The following is a 17,544-nucleotide window of genomic DNA, read 5'->3' as shown; positions in this document are numbered from 1 at the left end:
CAGCCACACTTTGCACATGATGGAGCGAAGTGGTGTGATTGGAACACACTGTGCAGACAGCAGACAAGTGGGGTGAAAAGTTCCAATGGGCTTTTGAATAGCTTTTATTCAAAAGCTTGTTGCCGGTGGAGTCCATTTGGAAAGTACATGGATTCAACCTGACCATCTCACTACCAGCACACATCCACATATTAGACCAAACAGAGCAAGATTTCTGATGATGGAAAAAGGCTTTTTGGGTTTGGGGTGCAGTATTGATTTGAAGCTGCCTTGCGGAGTTATCTTTTAAACTTACTAAAGTTATGTTTACAAGTGTTACTCTGTTGTTTACCAAAACACTGTGTGTTTTCCATAGAGGTCCAACAGCTTTATTGAATTCCTGCCTTCCCCTCTTCTTTTTCTTAAAACATTTAAAAAAGCCAGATTTTTAAACTTCCATCTAGTCTTTCTCGTTGGCCAGTGGAACAGAGTGGCTGGGACATTTTATCATGTCACTCGCATGCAGATATGCACATGTGACAGTGTGCACGTGCACGAGATAAACAAAACAGAAAAACAGCTCCGTACTAGGTCAAAAACCTTTCGCATCTCCATAGACCATCAACCACTGATAATGACGTCAAGGTCACAATAGAGGAAATTAATCTAGAGATACAGAGGATTGCAAATCACAAGACTTAAACCAGAACACAATAAGAAACCAAGAGAACTAGAATGGTATTCAGTCATGTGCATTCCTCAAGCCCAAGGCCCCACAGTCCCCTTAAATTCAATCAAGCTGCACCAGATTGAACACACACACACACACACACACACACACACACACACACACACACACACACACACACACACACAGATATCAGTCTCTTTAATATGTCAGTTTTTTTCATCAAGATCCATGAATTTTTACCAGGGACATTAGTAAAAAAAATAATGGATCCTGCAATAAAATCGAATTGGTTCTTTCTTGGTCCACGAAGTTTTGTGGAAATTTGTTCAGTAGTCTTTTTTGCATGCCCCTGCTGACCAGCCGACCAACGGATGGGGGCAGAAGGGTGGAGGCAATCAAACGATAACCTTCATTACAACTTAGAATCTGCCATCTCTCCAACGTTTTCTGTTTTCCAGTCGTTCTGATGCAAACTGACTGTAAATCAGAGACGTATTTGTCAGAGCTGCTCAGACAACAGAGCAACCCTCCGCTCGGCCGCTCTCCTGCCGTTCGCTGGAGAGCTCTCAATGAATGAACTGAAAACAACATACAATATACAGCACAATGTGGGAGCAAAGACATGCAGCCAGATATTTCTCGACAATTCATCCTTTAGTTTGATCCATACTGAGTCTGCACTTGTTTGTTTTAGCTCCAGTGAATTTATCCTCCCGCTGTGAGTGTTACAACTGCCCTTTTTAAGCTATTTGCTTTCCAATGCCCATTCACAGCTTCTGTGCATTAACAAGCTATTTTCACACTGCCACAGATGCATCTGAGGGTTTGAAGCTTATTGTACATTTTATATCTGTGTAAAGTAAAATAAAACATACTTTCCTGGAAACAAGTCGTGTACATCTGCCACAACTTGTTCCCTGACAACTTGACTCAGTGCTAATTAAGAATAAAAGCACCACTCAAACTATGGTGGGTCCTTCGCTTTCAGCGCGTGAAACCGCAAATCTGCTGAAAACGGCAAAGTAAAGTTGCATAGTACACTGATGCAAAATAAAAACAACTCGTGTTTTGTGTAGCTCGCTAATCCAATATTTCCCATGACAGCAAGCCCGGTGGCACAAAGGTAGAGATGCAGTGAAGAAGCTGCCAATCTGTTCTGCCATGGAGAGACAATTGGGACACGTGGGAAATAAATAACCCGAAATTTGGCTTTAACTATTTTAAAAAACACAGTCAACCGTGCCTGCAGCATATTCCTCACAATATTGGGATGAAAAACTGCCAAGCTAACAAGCTGATAAAATATGGACTTGTGTTTAAAAACAGTACAGACATGTGGTGGAAATTAACACCAATGCAATTGTGATATTTCACTTTTATCAAGAGTTTTTTTTTTTTTTGGGGAGTAATTTCCTAATTTGAGAGTATTTTTTGGTGTGTGAATATTTGGCAGAGTTGGAGGCTCGGAAAGATGTTTTGTGTCAGACAAAGCTTTGCAGAGTACATGCACCTCAACGGGGGACTTATCCATCTTCTCCTGTCCATCAATGATTAATGGCTAAAGTGGTTCCATTTTCATGGTAGAGAACATAACAATCTTGCATTCGAGCATTTCCCCCCCCCCCCCTCTCCACCAAGGCCCTTAACAGCCGCCTCTCTCTCTCTCCCAGTCACACTGTGCTATTTCAACGAGCACCTCATCCACTCACCCCTTCTCCCCTCTGCCTCCTCCTCTGTTCCTGTCACTTGGTTGTGTTCCTGTGCATGCATAGTGCAACCAACCATTTGGTGAACTGTGCTCCTGTTAACATCACTCATCTTTAAATAGTTCTCCACAGATACGTTTCAACAGGCACTTGAATACCTGCCCACACCTCTGAAACAAAGAAACAACCTTGAAATCGCTGGGAAATTATTAATAAATGCGAAACGGCTTCACAATTCAGTTTAGTAAGTGGCGAGCCAAGTGTTAACGTATTCACATCTGCAGGCTGGCCACAGTGAAAGATGTTGCTTATTGTTCTGGACCATGAACAAAGACTGGAGTCGGTGTCAGTCCCTTTCTAAGCCCTCTGCCCCTGAAAGTCTTCTCAGCGGCAGTTTCCCACAATTCCTATTAGCTAATGTGAACGAGCAGTATGTCATTTCAACATGTGACCCATGACTGGAGAGGACGGTCATTATACAGGCAGCAGGATGAGGTTGTTTGGGAGAGGACGGGCACGCTGACATGACAAGATGATGCACAATGTACCAGGAAAATCAGGGACACAAGCAGACAACACAATACAAGACTTTTTTTTTCAACTGCACAACTTGAACTTTTTAACAATAAAACCCTCAAAAAAACAGAGACAACAACAGATGCACTGTGTCTATGTTCTCAAATACTGGACAAAAAGACAAATAATCCATGTTCTTTATGAACATCAATGGAATGAAGAGTCGAGGTGCAGTGTGCTGACTCACCTCCGATTCACCTCTAATGTGATTTAATAATGAATGAGTAGGAGGATTATTTGCCCCAGTAGGTAAAACAACTAGTCCGTGCAACAGTTGCTGACGTTGGTTCCTCAGCTTCCAAGGACTTATTATGGAAGATATTAAATGTTGTAAACTATTAATTTTTAATGCATTCTGACTAAGGTGTTTAACCACACCACACTACAAGACTTAGTTAGCACATGGACCACAATAGCCATATCACCAAGTAATAGTCGCTTTTCCAACAACTCATCTAACCTTAATAATAATAATAATAATCATAAATACAAATTATTATCATATGACAGCATAGGAACAGTTAACAGCAAAAAAACAAAAAGTAGTTAATAAGGAAAATATAGCATAAAATGTGGATAAAAGGAAAACATACTCCATTATTGAAGGTGAAATTTAAGTAAATGACTTAGCAGCGTATCACTACATTTGGATATATAGTTTTTTCCCCTGTGCTCTGAACGGAGCACATTTTGAAATAGGTTTTTAAAAACCATCATGAATATTTCCAATGATTGATGGTGTCGTTGTCATGTTTTGTATCAATACCTCAGCTCTGCTCTCAGTGTCATTTCACATTTAAGTGACTCTTGTCTGCCACATGCAGAGTTGCATTGAGTGACATGACGTACCCCCAGGGTTTATCTCGAAATAGGCCTTTTATGACATTTGTCTCTTCTTTTAAACGTCTGTCTAAATCCAATTACATGAGATTGAAAACAGAGTTATTTATTTTTTACAATACCTCGAGCTTCCTTTAGGAAAACAAACTATGTCCGCCAAGATACGATCGGCCACTTCAATCACAACTAATTCCTCCCGGCTCCATCCACATTTCCTACTTGAGACCATTTGTTGGGATTACAGCCACCGACTCTGATCTTTTATGTTGTCAACCATAAATCAACGTTTCTTTAATTTCTGGTTCAATGTCAAATGTAGCTTAATTGGTTCAGTATCACTTTGCCTGGGTATTTGTTATTGTTAAAAAAAGAGAGCTCTCCTCCTCTTCATTCATATCATCAGTAATGGTCATAATTGTCCTTTCACAGCTCATGACATGTAATAATTTGTTGTTAGGACCATGGGCATGGGTTACGTTTGAAGTATATAAATTATTTATTTGTTGTTCTCATGATGCCACCACCACTTTGCTCAAAAGCCAATTTAATTATAGGACATTGATGTTCAGTGTGGCCAGAGAAAAAAACAACACATGGACTCAACCATGTGATTGAAATAAAAAGAACTAGCTCTCTGAAAGTGTTTCTACTTATCAAAGAACTGACGCAAGTTTTAAGAACGGCTCAAAGTGCAGAAGACGCTCTTACGTTTAAAAAAGCAACTCAAAAACTCAATTTTCATGCTTTTAAATTCAGCATCCTGTCGCTGAGTCTATATGTTGCTAGGGAAGAAAACTGTAAATAAAAATATTTTATGTGAAAATGAATACACACCACTTTGCCAAAAAGCACCAGAGGATTTATTACTTCGTTTGACGATAAGTAGTGAACGTCATCAGCAATTTCCTTCAGCATTTCCTGCATAGAACTGCTACTTTTCAATTGGTATTGATTAGTTTGTATTATTCATATTTAATTTATTCTAGTCGTTATGAAGCTGCCACCAACACTTGGTAGAAAATATCAGGTCAAACTGACCCAGTATTTGACAATGTGCCTTTTAAATACAGACGACTGGAAATCTTAAGGCAATGTTTTAAGATTATTTTAAAATAAGTTTAGGTGTGAATTTGCTCTGAGGTCTGCTTCTGTGTAAAACATATTCATATATGCAAGTTTCTTCAAATGGAAACTCAGGAATCACATGTGGTTCACTCAGAGATTAATTTTCAGTTCAAAATCATCCAAAAAACATTGTAATGTGAAAACACTCAGAACTGACTCACATGTAAATTTAGCCCCGCAAAGTAACCGCTGCACTTAGATCGTTGGCCGTCCTCCCCGTCTCACAGGACAACTCAGATTGAATTTAAGATTGTGTTGTTTTCGAGGCTGATTCATTTAATTTCTCTTTGCTTTGATTCGATTTGACCCGAAGAACCAAGGAGTCATTAGAAATGTGGCTCTTGGTTGTTTTAAAGTTTAGATTTGAACCTTAAGAGTTTTCGTAAACAAGACAAACAACTTTTCTCATTATATCAGTCTCCAAACACTCCAAAGACTCATTTAAATTTCATCTCACACTCTATTTCTATCAGCTTTTGACTTTGTCTACGTTTGTTTGTGCACGCATGTATTTGAATGTGTGATTGTGCAAGTGATCTTTTTGTCGTACTGCTCTGAGCTTCTTGTCTGCAATGTTTTTTAAATCATTTATATGGCACTTTAGTCAATAATGGTTGTTTTAAATGTTTTATAAATATCCCTATCTCCCTGCACTCTCTTCTCTGTTTATTCCGGGCACTCTCTCGTCATGTATTATTTCTGCTTCTCAGTAGTTTGGGGACTCTCATCGATGTACAACCGAACCAAAAACATTTGTTTATTTTCAGAAATGTAACTGGATTGACAGAATTATGTTTCATCCCAAGTTCACATTTGTTTTGTGATTCAGTGACTTGCTTGTTTATGTGTTTTTTTTCCCAGTTCTTTTTATTTCAGACTTCAGTATAATTGCAGCGGGACATGCAGCGGCCCATTAAGATACTCTGACTATGACTCCTCTCTTGTTGTTTATTTGATTTGTCCTTTAATAGAGTGACCTAAAGATAGAAAGTGTAATTTCACGTCGCTCAGTAAGAAGTAAAAGTATAAAAGTAAGATGAAGGATGAACATTGGAGACGCTCGTGAGCTCTGGTGCATTAAAAGCATCTCACGGCTAAATTGATTATTTTAAACATTATTATACTGAGTGTTTCAAAAAACACTTTAAGCAAAGACACATTGTAAGAGACAAACAAAGCTTGAATTTGAAGACTAGATATTTTCTTTTCCTTCCTTCCTTCCTTCCTTCCTTTACTGAGCCAGTTTGTTATCTTGTCTATCTGTCCTTCGCCATCCGCCCCGATGGCAGACGGTGGGAGGCACAGCAGAGAACGTGGTGACTCAAAGCCAGTGGTGTATTACAATCTTCTTGCTGCCTTGAACGTGTTAGTTCTTTGCACCTGTTCCATAAAATTCTGGTCACTCTATTGTATGAAGGCATATACACACACACACACACCTTTATATCAAATAAGTTGTATTTTAATGAAGCCGTTAAATCAGCCAAACTAAATTAAGATTACTATGTGATATTTTTACCAGCTCTAAAATGTAGTAGGTAAGTATCTGCAGGTTGTTTTGTGCCGACCTGGATACTTTGGTGCTGAAAGCTTCTTTTTGCAGAGTGAACCGGCAAAAACGAAACTGAGTTGTCTCCCACTCTGGAGAGAAAAGATATTGGACATCTGTTTTTTTGTTTTTCTGTAACAGGTTTAGAAAAATGAGGTCCATTCAATGCAACAGAAAATGTTTTTGAAGGAAGTGAGGCACCAGTGTAACTGCTGTTTTTCAAGTGTTGCATTATGGGTTGTGTTACGCCGCAATACTATTAGGGTAATGAGTGTTTCCAAGTCTGTTTATTGTGAGACTTTTAGATGAGGTTAATCATCCTTATACAAGTGTTTAGCTTTTTTTTTTTACTCCTTTTTAACCTGCAGGAGTTTCTGACGGCTGCTGCAACATTCCTGCTGCCTCGTAGGAAATAGATCCAAAGTGGAGCCGAGCTCTTAGCGTCTCCCGACTTCTTCACTGCGGAAATTGAAACAGAGGAAAAATCGGGCAAACAGCCGAGAATTACATCTGTCACAGATGATGAGCTCAAAGAGACGTGAAGTTTGAACCGTGTTAACTGTCGGAGAAAATAATTATGTGAGAGAAATGAGAGTGAGACAGGAATTGACTGGCTACAGAGACTCAGTCTGCTGACCGGTGGCCACTGAGAGAGTGAGGGGTCCGCAGACGTCCGGTTTGACAATTGCAGTTTAAATCCCTTAAGTTATATTTTCTGACCACTTGTAAAAAAGCACAGAGATGCTCCAGGACACAGTGGTCACTTCATCAGAGCATATTTGTTCTTCTTGTTTAAGTCTGTTAAAGTAATTGGAGATGATGTGCACTGTCAAGCCACAGTCACACACACACACACACATACACACACACACACACACACACACACACACACACACACACACACACACACACACACACACACACACACACAACACATCCACTAGTGTAATTCAATAGCCAGACTCTGCGAAGCTCTGGGCTTATGTGCACATCAAATATGTCTTTCTAATTAATCATTCTACAGTTTCTCCCGCAGCATAAATGAAAAGCCTTTTTGGAGACGGATGCATTGAAAAGGGTACAGTTGCATTTCAAAAACACAGATCAGTCAAATCTTTGTCGTCTGCTAATAACTCCCTCAGGACTGTCCCTGTCCAAATCCAAAACACTGTAGCCCGGGCAACGGCTGCATTCTTCTTCATCATGTTTGAAAAGGGTGTGGCCTGGAGCTCAGCATTTTTAATTGCAGCTCAGGTGGAAACGCGGCTGTGATGAGCCGCGGGATGTTTCAATATATATTGTTTGGCACAAAGTTTAAAGAACAGGAGATGAAAGTTGTGAATGTGGTTGGCTGTGGACACCTGTAAAGTTTGATGAGTGATGCACTGGGCAGAGGACCACTTACCAAAATCTGCTCCGAGCACCGAAGTTGCTCTGTTTGGTTTGGATTTTTCTCCAAACTGGCAATGTGTTATTTATCAATTTCCCTTGCTCTCTCTCTGGGGCAGCATCATCCATCACTCATCGCCGATACAATAATTGTATCCAGCATTTATAAGGATGTAACTCTAATGGAGAGAAAGTGTAAGCTTTTGGAAAATACTATTTCCATCTGGCTGTGATGCCACTTTTCGTAATGATCAGCTCTCTATTTGCTCCTGTTTTTGTTTATCTCACCCTCTTATTATTTTTTGTCATCGATGGGGAATCACTTTTGCAGCCAATTGAAGCCTAACGGTGGTTTGATGACAGAATGGCTTAATTTGTGCTTAAGGGGCGACTTTGAGCAGCAGCTAAATTCATCAAAGTAGACTTCAGCAAGTTAACTCTGCGAAACTTACTTCCACCCACTAACGTGTGAAATGCCAAAGGCTCGAGGCTGTCACTGCTGACTGTAAATTAGGCCGCTTCCCCCCCCCCCCACCCATGATGTGCTCATGCTGATGATTTCAAGTGCACTAATTGTATCTACTGTGTCATTTGTTTCATCCCTGCTTTATGGTGGTTGGAGAGCTTCATACTGCAAATTACTTTAAATCAATTCAGTCTCGTCTTCGCCACCGCAGACATTAAACACAGAGAAGCTGTTAATGACCCTGCACCTGCACTTGCTTGTAAGTGCTGTGTTGGGAATTGTGTGTTAAAATTTAAGAGCTTTTGTAAAAATGCACTTCAAAAACACTCTTAACCTTTAAAATCAATCATCACAAGGGGAAGGGTCCTGTAAGGTCCCCCCCCCCCCTTCTTAGCAGCATCACTTTCTTGCATACGACTTGTTCACATGTACTGTTAAGTTTCTCACTGACTTTAAATCAACAGAACCTGCCGAGGCTGTGATTATCATCCATCCACCGGCTTCTTCACTTTTATGTTCAACTGGCTTTTATTTCTTGTTTTGTTTGCAGAAGTCTTCTTGTATTTGTTGTGGTGAAGCTTTAGGGACATATCCAAGTCACAAAGAAATATGAAACACCTCTTTATGCTCTATCCCGTGCTCTTTAAAAAAAGACACACTTTCACAACTCCCACACCGTGTGCGTTTCCCTGGTTCTGATGAAAGCCACAACCCCCGCATTAGTCTAACCACTTTTCTGTAAGACAATTAGTAAGTTCCCTTTTTATAGACCGAAGGAAAGGAGGACGAAATCCAAAGGTCAGGCCAGACAACCGGACCTAATGACAGCTTGCAGACGCACCATCTTTTCTCTGCCAGGCTGGTGTTACTGAAATAATTATCCCTTTGTGCTCATGATTTCTGTAAAATTAACTAAGTGGTTGAACTGTGAAGAATCTTACTGATCTCACAGTGTGTAGCAAGTCGACGTTGAGAACAATTAAAACAATTACACTTTTGTGCATTTTGCAGATTTGTAAGAGCATCAACTGGGTTTTAAGAGATTCAGGGAGCGTTCAGAAAGTCCAAATATTCTCCTTTCATAACCACTATTCCTTGACTCCAATGGAATACGTCACAGGGTCGAGGAAAGATGTGAAGGAGAAGCCATAAGGAGTTAGGAAAGGAGAACCACTGTGCAGAGAAAATCTGACTGCACTTACACTCCGCTTGTTTTAATAGCACGTGTATTTATAACAGAACATATGCTTAAGGTGTACAGTACTATAAACTGTGCGCTGACAGTTAGAATAAAGTTTCCTGTCCAAATCAAACTGACACGTCTTGAGAAAAGATGTTATCAGTTCTTTATGCTTGTTGTTCACCCGGAGCTCAGACAAATACGAGGATTCACATCAGTCCTCGATCGTGTCACCAGAATAAAACAGCTGTTCTGTTTTTTATATGTATGTGGGTCTGTCCAGGTGCAGAGAAAAGGAGATAAGTTAGGAAGCATTGCATCTCCTTTCCTTATCCTTTAGAGAATTCTAACAGCTCTTATTACGGCAGCCTCTGAAACGACTTCACTCAGTTTGGAAGATTCCTGAACAAAATGGACTATTTGAACGCAGCCTCAGTTAGTTAACCTTTCTGTCACATCTCGCCTGGCTCCTTAAGTTATGTTTATGTTATGTATCATGTGTTTCCTGTTTTATTTTGGTAACCTGTGTCTCTCCTCATTTCAGTTGCCACGTCCTGTCAAGTTTCCCTCCTGTGTGATAACTTGCCCCTGATGTGCTTCACCTGTGTGTAATTGTCTCCTCTGTCCTCATGGGTATTTAGTCTGAGCGTTTCTTTCCTTGTGTTAGCCTTTCGTAGACTAAACCAGTTTCCGGTACCTGTTTACCCATTGAACACCTTTCCCTGTAGTTTGACTGCTCCTTGTGAACTGACCTGGTTTTGTGTTGGAACTTGCCTTGTCTGAGTCGTGCTGTTGAGTCGTGCTTTTGTGTTTTCTAACACTTTCTCATTAGGATTTCAAGAAGACACGAGGGGCTAAGATTGTGGAGAAGCTGTGGATACGACATGTCGCTGGATCTAACAAACCGTGCTCTAATGTGTCTGTCGGTCTCATGTAGAATGTAACCACACAACCAACAGAAGGGCCCCTGTTAAAGGTTAATGCTGTTCTCATTATCATCATCATCATGTTAATGCAGTGCTTTATTGTACAGTATTTAAAAACAGGTTGGTGTGAAAAAAAATTGAATGCTTATTTTTTATGGTGAATTCACGGGTCTCTAAATACCAATTACATAATTTGCCATATTATCAGGAGGACTACATGCTGATGTCTCCTATTTAAAGTCAACTTTAACTTGTATCTCATCACAATGCTGATCGCAAACAAGCTAAAATGAACATGCATAAATAAATATATCAATATCCTGCACAAACGTGAGGAACACAAACCTACAGACCAACAATTGGCTCAGCTTTGATTGTTTAAATCCTTTTGAACAGTCTTAATATTTCAGAAAAGAGTGAGACCCCACACTCCTCATGATAAATCTCACACTGAATAACTGAATTACCAACTTTAAAATACAGCAAAAAAGTGTTGGATATCTTCCAGACACTGTTTCCCTTTGTCACCGGAGTCGTGGCGCACAGTTCCTCAGAAAGCCTTTTTTAAAAGTCTGACGGAGACTCACTGGAAACTAGTTAACCTGGAACCACAGAGTTCACATATTTGAGAGTAACACCAGCAGGTAACACATCCCTCATAGACGGGGACATAAAATCATTATCCTGCCAAGCAGCAGGTCAGTGATCAAAGACCACTGCTGTCACTGTTAATCGTGTGCGTACAGAAACGGCACCGCGGACAACAAAGCAAAACGACGCTGCTTGAGAATTGAAATGATGCCGTGTGGTGGACGCTTTCGAAAACCACATGAGAGATTGTGCTGTTTCTTGGATTTAATTCCAAGATTCTTTTTTTTTTTTAACTTTTATGCAGTTTAATTTGTCCTTTTTTGATTGTACACGACTTGATGCAGCTTCATTCGACAAAACAAGACTCAAGTCGTCATTCTCTCTATAAAACACCCAAAGTTCACATATTCATGTTTGTTTTAATTGGCGCGGTGACAGGGATCCGTGTTTATGATATTTCAGTTAAATCTTATGCAGCTTGAATCTGTTTACAGGGACGAGACTCATCTTGTTGTCTCAAATCAAACAGTGACAATTTCTTACATCAATATTGCAGATTATATACATTTCATCATGTTATCATATATTTAATCATGTATAATTGATTTCTATTGGCTCATAAACTTTGATGAATTTTGTTTTATCAACTTCATGACATAACATTTGTATTGATTGATCTCATGGGTATTTGAGAAATGTTCCTCAGGAATATTTGCATTTGTGGTTAAGTTTCAGTCACCAAACCTTGATTGTAGAACGATCACGGTCTGATCTGATTAAATATGTTTATTTCAAAAGTTTCTGTTTACTTGAGGAGCGGGACAAACCTCAAATGCATCAATTACACTCTTTGAACTGCTTTTTTTTTCCTGCAATAAACCACTGCCTTTGCTTTATTTATTCACTTGCTATGAATCAATTTGAAAATCAATTTTCCCCTGCAATCATGCGGTATTACAAATGCACACGCTTGGCCCATTTGCGGCTTTTCATTTGGGAAGACAGTGAGTCAGCGGGCCTACACGGCGCTCGCTCAGTGCATCTGCCAACCGCGAGCACATCCGCTAAGTTAGAGTCAGTATGAAACCGTACCCGCGCACCGTTTACTCACAGCACTTGTATTTATGTGGCGCTGGCTGATCCACCCTCAGTAGGCGAGCTGGCACCGACCTTGGGGCGACGCGCTTGATCTTACCGCACGCCTCACCTCTTAATGATAAAATGAGAAAACTGGGTCGGAGACGTACGTTCCCACCAGAAATAGTGGGAAGTTAACATCTTCAGCTGAGCACCAAGACTTCCAACTGGGAAATCATCTCTAAATAAATCAAATGAGTTTCACAAATAGGTGAGGAGCCTATGGGAGGCCCAGGTTTGCTCCTGGGAGGAATGAACAAGTCTGGATGATTAACTGAGAAATGAATGACCCGCTCGTGTATCCACTAGAAACCTACTTGAGCAATCAAACGAGTCTAAATTAAATGGTATTTGGGATGTTGAGTTCTTTATAGAGACCGATGTTGTTTTTCATGACTATTTATTATCTCTTTTCAAGGAGTTTTAGTCATTCCCTCAAGCAATATGTGAAACATTGTCTTTTCCTTTTAACCTGCGCTTCAAGACAAAGCATGTTCTGATTTCGCTGTCTCGCACGCGATCATTAGAAAACTGAAGAAGTCGCATTGTGTTGGAAAGAAAACGCACCAATACCACACTCACAATATCCACTGAATTGGATCTAAATTAACATTTTGCAGCTGTTTAAAAAACGTCAGCAATGACACTTGAAACCCGCACGGGTTTGCAAAAGAAGAGAGTAGATGGAGAGGAAATAGTCATGAGACGTGTTGCGACTCACCGGAGTTGGGATCGGAGTTGCCGTCGGCTTCGGTCCTCTTGTCGGGGGAGGCCTGCTCGTAGAAGTCGTCCTGCGCCTGCACCAGAGGGAGAGGTTGTGTGAGGAGGGAGCCACTGCCTACAGGCTCGTGGTCCCCCAGACCGCTGTCACTGCAGCTCTCCTGAGAGCCGTCCGGCAGGTGAAACGTGACGCGCCTCTGCGACTAGAACCAAGAGCACAAAACAGAGCCTCTGATGTTAGTGCTCTGCTCTGCCCCCTTTAAAACCGTTTTCCTATTTCACACCGAGCTCATGCACGCTACCGAGAACAGATCAGCACTGCGGTGTGAAATAGGCAGACTTAAGAGTTTGTCTGAAGTGTATTAAACATCAAATTACAAAGTAAGGAGGGTATTGATGAATAGAGGGGTTCGTTTTTAGTTTTCACAAGACGGGAAAGGATTGTTGGGGTCTATTTTGACTTGGGCCGCATTGTAGTTGGGGAAGGGGAGTTAACACATGGTAAACACAGTCACGTTTCACTGCACAATGACAACCAACAACAGCATGCAAATTAAAACACCATGCACTGTAGCAAAGAGCCAGCAAGGTGAAGGGTGCAAAATTTGTGAGCCTCTCATAAACATATAGTGTAATTAATGTCAAGCATAATTAATGTCAACCGGGAAATTTCCTAATATCTTCGACATCATATTCTCCTGTTTGCTAGAACTGCCGCAGAGACGTCTGCAGCCCGATTGTTGAGTTTGTGCTGTCAGATTGTTTTGGGGTGTTGGCAAAGTCAAAGTGGCCTGCAGAGTTAACAGAAGTCACCCCCGGGGTGTCCTTCCACCAACATCCTGCACTCTCACTCAGGAGTGGAATTTCTAAACCCGCCGGTGATCCTGGGACATGTCTTATAGCCCTTCTGTTGGGAGCTATACACGTGAACACACACTCGCACATGCGCGCGCACACGCCATCCTTAAAGCCATCCTGATTGAATTTCCAATTGTTAATTCCGAGTGTCTTTTCCCCTTGCTCTAATGACATTTTCCTCAGGCTTTTTCATAAGTCCAGAAACGAGCCTGCAGCTAACCTTTCGTGAGCACAGAGAGGTCCCTGCCACATCCTTGGTGATGACAGACAGAGACGGGTTTTACAGTAATTATTGGCAAAAGCAAAGGTCAGCCATTCTGCAGTCTAATGCAAATGACCTCATTATATATTTTAGAACAGCTCATGCAACATTCAATTAAACAAAAAGGGCGAATAATAAACGGGAGGGAATCGGCTGATTTGGGAGCTGAGGTGCAAACAGATTCAGATTTAAAAAGCATAGTGTTTATTTCCTTAAGAGAGAGCGATGGATGGATGGATGGATGGATGGAGCAGAATGTAAAGGTCTTGTCAAGCAGCGGGATTTTGGATAAATGTCACCATTATTAATTATAAAAAGCGGATAATCAGATATGGCTTTTCAACTGAAGGTAGGGGGGGGGGAGGGGGAGGACGTCCAAAAAGCGTCCGCTCCTTTGTTTGCTTTTTTTTGTGACAGCAATGCTTATTATCGCAGCACTATCACTGTCACACCAGGTGAGGCGTGCTGAGTGCATGTGCTTTAAAAAAACCTTTATCGGGGGGAAACGAACCCAATGAGACGGAAGGCTGTTGAGGGGAGCCTTAAAGATTTGACACGAGCCATAAAGCGTTGACATGTTTGTTGCGTGTGCACTTAATTATCTGTGGCTTCACGTGTTTTCTTTCCTGCTGATGCCAAAAGGAGTTGGCCTGAGGCAAGGCAGCCGTCTATTTGTTGGCCGCGCTCGAGGCGTCGAGGTAGTAATACTGATGCTGGCAGCTTTTCTATCACCGCCTTTAGTTGAGAAGACAACTGCTTATTTTACACTTACTTAGCACTATACGTCTTGAAGTATTCAATTCAAAGAGTATATGTTGGATTGATTAGAAAAGCCAGGGAATTGAACCTATTAAAAAAATGCTGTAACATATATGGGTTCTATAAAAATGGTTTTAACCCATTAAACTGGGAGTGGTGTGCAATTTGTTAGAGCTTTTTCAACAAGTTCTCCAAAAATGGTGTGATGTCACCACATCAGTATAATATAAACACATTAATGTGAGCACTGCTGATTAAATATAAAGGGAAATGTAGTGGCCACTCTGGTGGTGGAAGAAACAACTGCTGCTGATCCCAGAGTAAAACAGTAAATGTATTTTTCAATGAGTCACAATACACTGGAATAATAAAAGATGTGATATTGCCAAACCCTCTAATTGTACACATGACAACTGTGAGCAGTAATTAAAAGTAATAATGACTTTGTTTATTTAGCTTTGATTTGTACCCAGAAATGAAATCATACTCCTGTGTCCTTGAAGAGGTTTTATTCTGAGTTGTATTTGAACATAGCAGAAGATACTTAAGGTAAGAACTGGCCAACATGAGGAAATTATTTACTACGCTTCTCTACAACCTTGGTTGTTCCAAACTACATATTCTGTAATGATATTCATTTATAATCAAATAGAACAGATCCGGTTTTATATTAGATGCACTGTGCATGTCTGCGGGCGCTGTCATTTGCACGTGTTTATTTGTGGGTTTAAGGGTGTTTGGGAGATATTTGTGTTTCTCCGTTGCTGACAGTCACTCGTAGTAATATTAGCATAAGACCGGCTTAAACTATCCCTGCTGCCAGTTTACAAGATATTACGGCTTATCGTGCCTGCTAACCCTTATTATCCGCTTGTTTTTATAATTTGCCTGACCAAACACACTCACTTTAACAAACACAAAGCAAATAGCAGCACTTTGGGGTTTAAACTCCAGAAAGCCTGCAAATCATCAGGACGAGGGGAGAGGAAATGCCAACTACCGAGGCGTCATGCCCAACTATACGAGAGTCGTGTTACTGCAAAGTGGGGAAGTGAAGAGTCGTTGGCCTACAGCAGATAAAACCTTCAGCTGCGATCAATGTGTTCCTCGGGAGCAAAATGGGTAAACATGTAGAAATACACATTAAAGCAGTTATTGGCTCTATAAAATGTTGATGCGCCATAAGTTGGAGCAATTAGAAATTTAGTACTTTTGTCAGATGTTTGCAGACTTGAGCTTGTTTTAAATCAGTTGTTTCTTGGTCAAAAATACAAAAATCACACTTTAGATAGACAGCAATAATTGAATCAGTTAGTCATGCATACAACTATATACGGTGTGTGTGTGTGTGTGTGTGTGTGTGTGTGTGTGTTGACTGTGCAATCACTGTGTATTTTGAAATGTTTCAGCGGTGTACTGCAACAACTCCCCTAATCACAATCAGCAGAATCGCTGCTCAGTAAAGACTCAGACTGATACGAGTCAGATTTTATGCGACAGAAAGCAAATAGGTGTCGGGCTCATGACTCGGAGCTCAGGCTCCCTCTCCGCTTCCACCGCCTTTCTCCTCCTGTGACCATATGGAGCACAGTGTGCAAGTCAAAAACAACTTCTGCGTTGCATTGTGTTCCAAATGAACACAATACAACGCTGCATTTCTATCAGGCGGACGTTTAATGAGAGGAAGCACACAGAGCAGACGCATGACACACACACACGCACACACACACACCGACACACACAAACACAAAATAATGCAACCTCCTCACCCCCGCAAATAATCTTATCTATCAGCAGTCTGACACCTGCGGTGAGAGAACACTTCCCACGAGTCCTTTCTCACAATCAGACCACTGAGGGAGATCAGTCAACCAGGAAAACCAAACTCACAAAAATATCTCTTTCTCTCTCACTCTCTTTCTCTCTCTCTCTCTCTCTCTGCTGTGCTCTCTCGCTCTGTCTCCTTCCCGTGGAGACCAAAGGTGCTGTGCCATCTGCTGGCCACCTCAGTAAAATACATCAATAACAAAAAAGGCCAGGAATGGGATTGTCTTCTTTGTTCCACCGGTCGTGCCGATTGATTTTTTTTTTTTTTTCTGTATTTGAAGTCTCACACCTTTTTCTTTGCACTGCAGTTACTGTATTTTCAACTCTTGCTGAAACGACAAATGTTTGTTTTGGAGACAGTGTGTTTGAGTGTCACACACTATTCCCCGCAGTTTCCAATCCACAGCCCCCGACACGCTGTAACATCCCATAGAACATCAAATCAAGTGCAACATTAGCGGCTGATCGACACTGCCTCCTGTCGACGCAACATTCGGATTTCCTTTGGGCTCATCCATAAAATGCATCACAATATCAGTCAGCCAGGGTTCTATTTTGATGACATAAACACAGTAAAAAAAAAAAAACACAAGCCTTTTTTTCCCCCAAACTGCTTAAAAAAGATGAAAGATGTGGAGATAAAAAGAGTTCCCAAAGTTGTTTCTGTAAGCAACACTCAAATAAAAAGTGACAAATAAATCACAATCTCCCCCGTCTTTGATTCTGACTCTAATATTGACGTAGTCTGCTCCTGCTGCCTCTCCAGAGTCTAAGTCTGCTGCCTTCTGCTTTTCATCATTAAATCATAGCGAGGCAGTTCTGAGAGACATCTGCATTCTGCCACATCCACAATGAGGCTCGATCAGTCACTCCCTCGCTGTTTGGTTCACTACAAATACACACACACACACACACAAAGACAAACACAAAGATTCATAAATCTAAGTCACATCTGACCCATTT

At 41.0% G+C, this 17,544-nt stretch overlaps 1 protein-coding gene across 3 annotated transcripts in view; it reads right to left on the bottom strand.

Annotated features, from left to right (window-relative positions):
* LOC117755295 (protocadherin-9) overlaps nucleotides 1-17,544 on the bottom strand; it is a 194,752-nt gene that overhangs the window by 45,454 nt on the left and 131,754 nt on the right. For 2 of the 3 annotated variants that reach the window (XM_034574974.1, XM_034574982.1), the window contains one exon: nucleotides 12,877-13,078. In XM_034574974.1, coding sequence (XP_034430865.1) covers nucleotides 12,877-13,078 — 202 coding nt within the window. The remainder of the gene's footprint in view (nucleotides 1-12,876; nucleotides 13,079-17,544) is intronic. The other variant, XM_034574990.1, reaches the window with a different exon arrangement.

Source organism: Hippoglossus hippoglossus, chromosome 3, assembly GCF_009819705.1.
Source record: "Hippoglossus hippoglossus isolate fHipHip1 chromosome 3, fHipHip1.pri, whole genome shotgun sequence".
NCBI classification, from domain to species: domain Eukaryota; kingdom Metazoa; phylum Chordata; class Actinopteri; order Pleuronectiformes; family Pleuronectidae; genus Hippoglossus; species Hippoglossus hippoglossus.
Note: the sequence above shows the minus strand (reverse complement) of the source record. Positions and strands in the feature narration are given on the sequence as shown.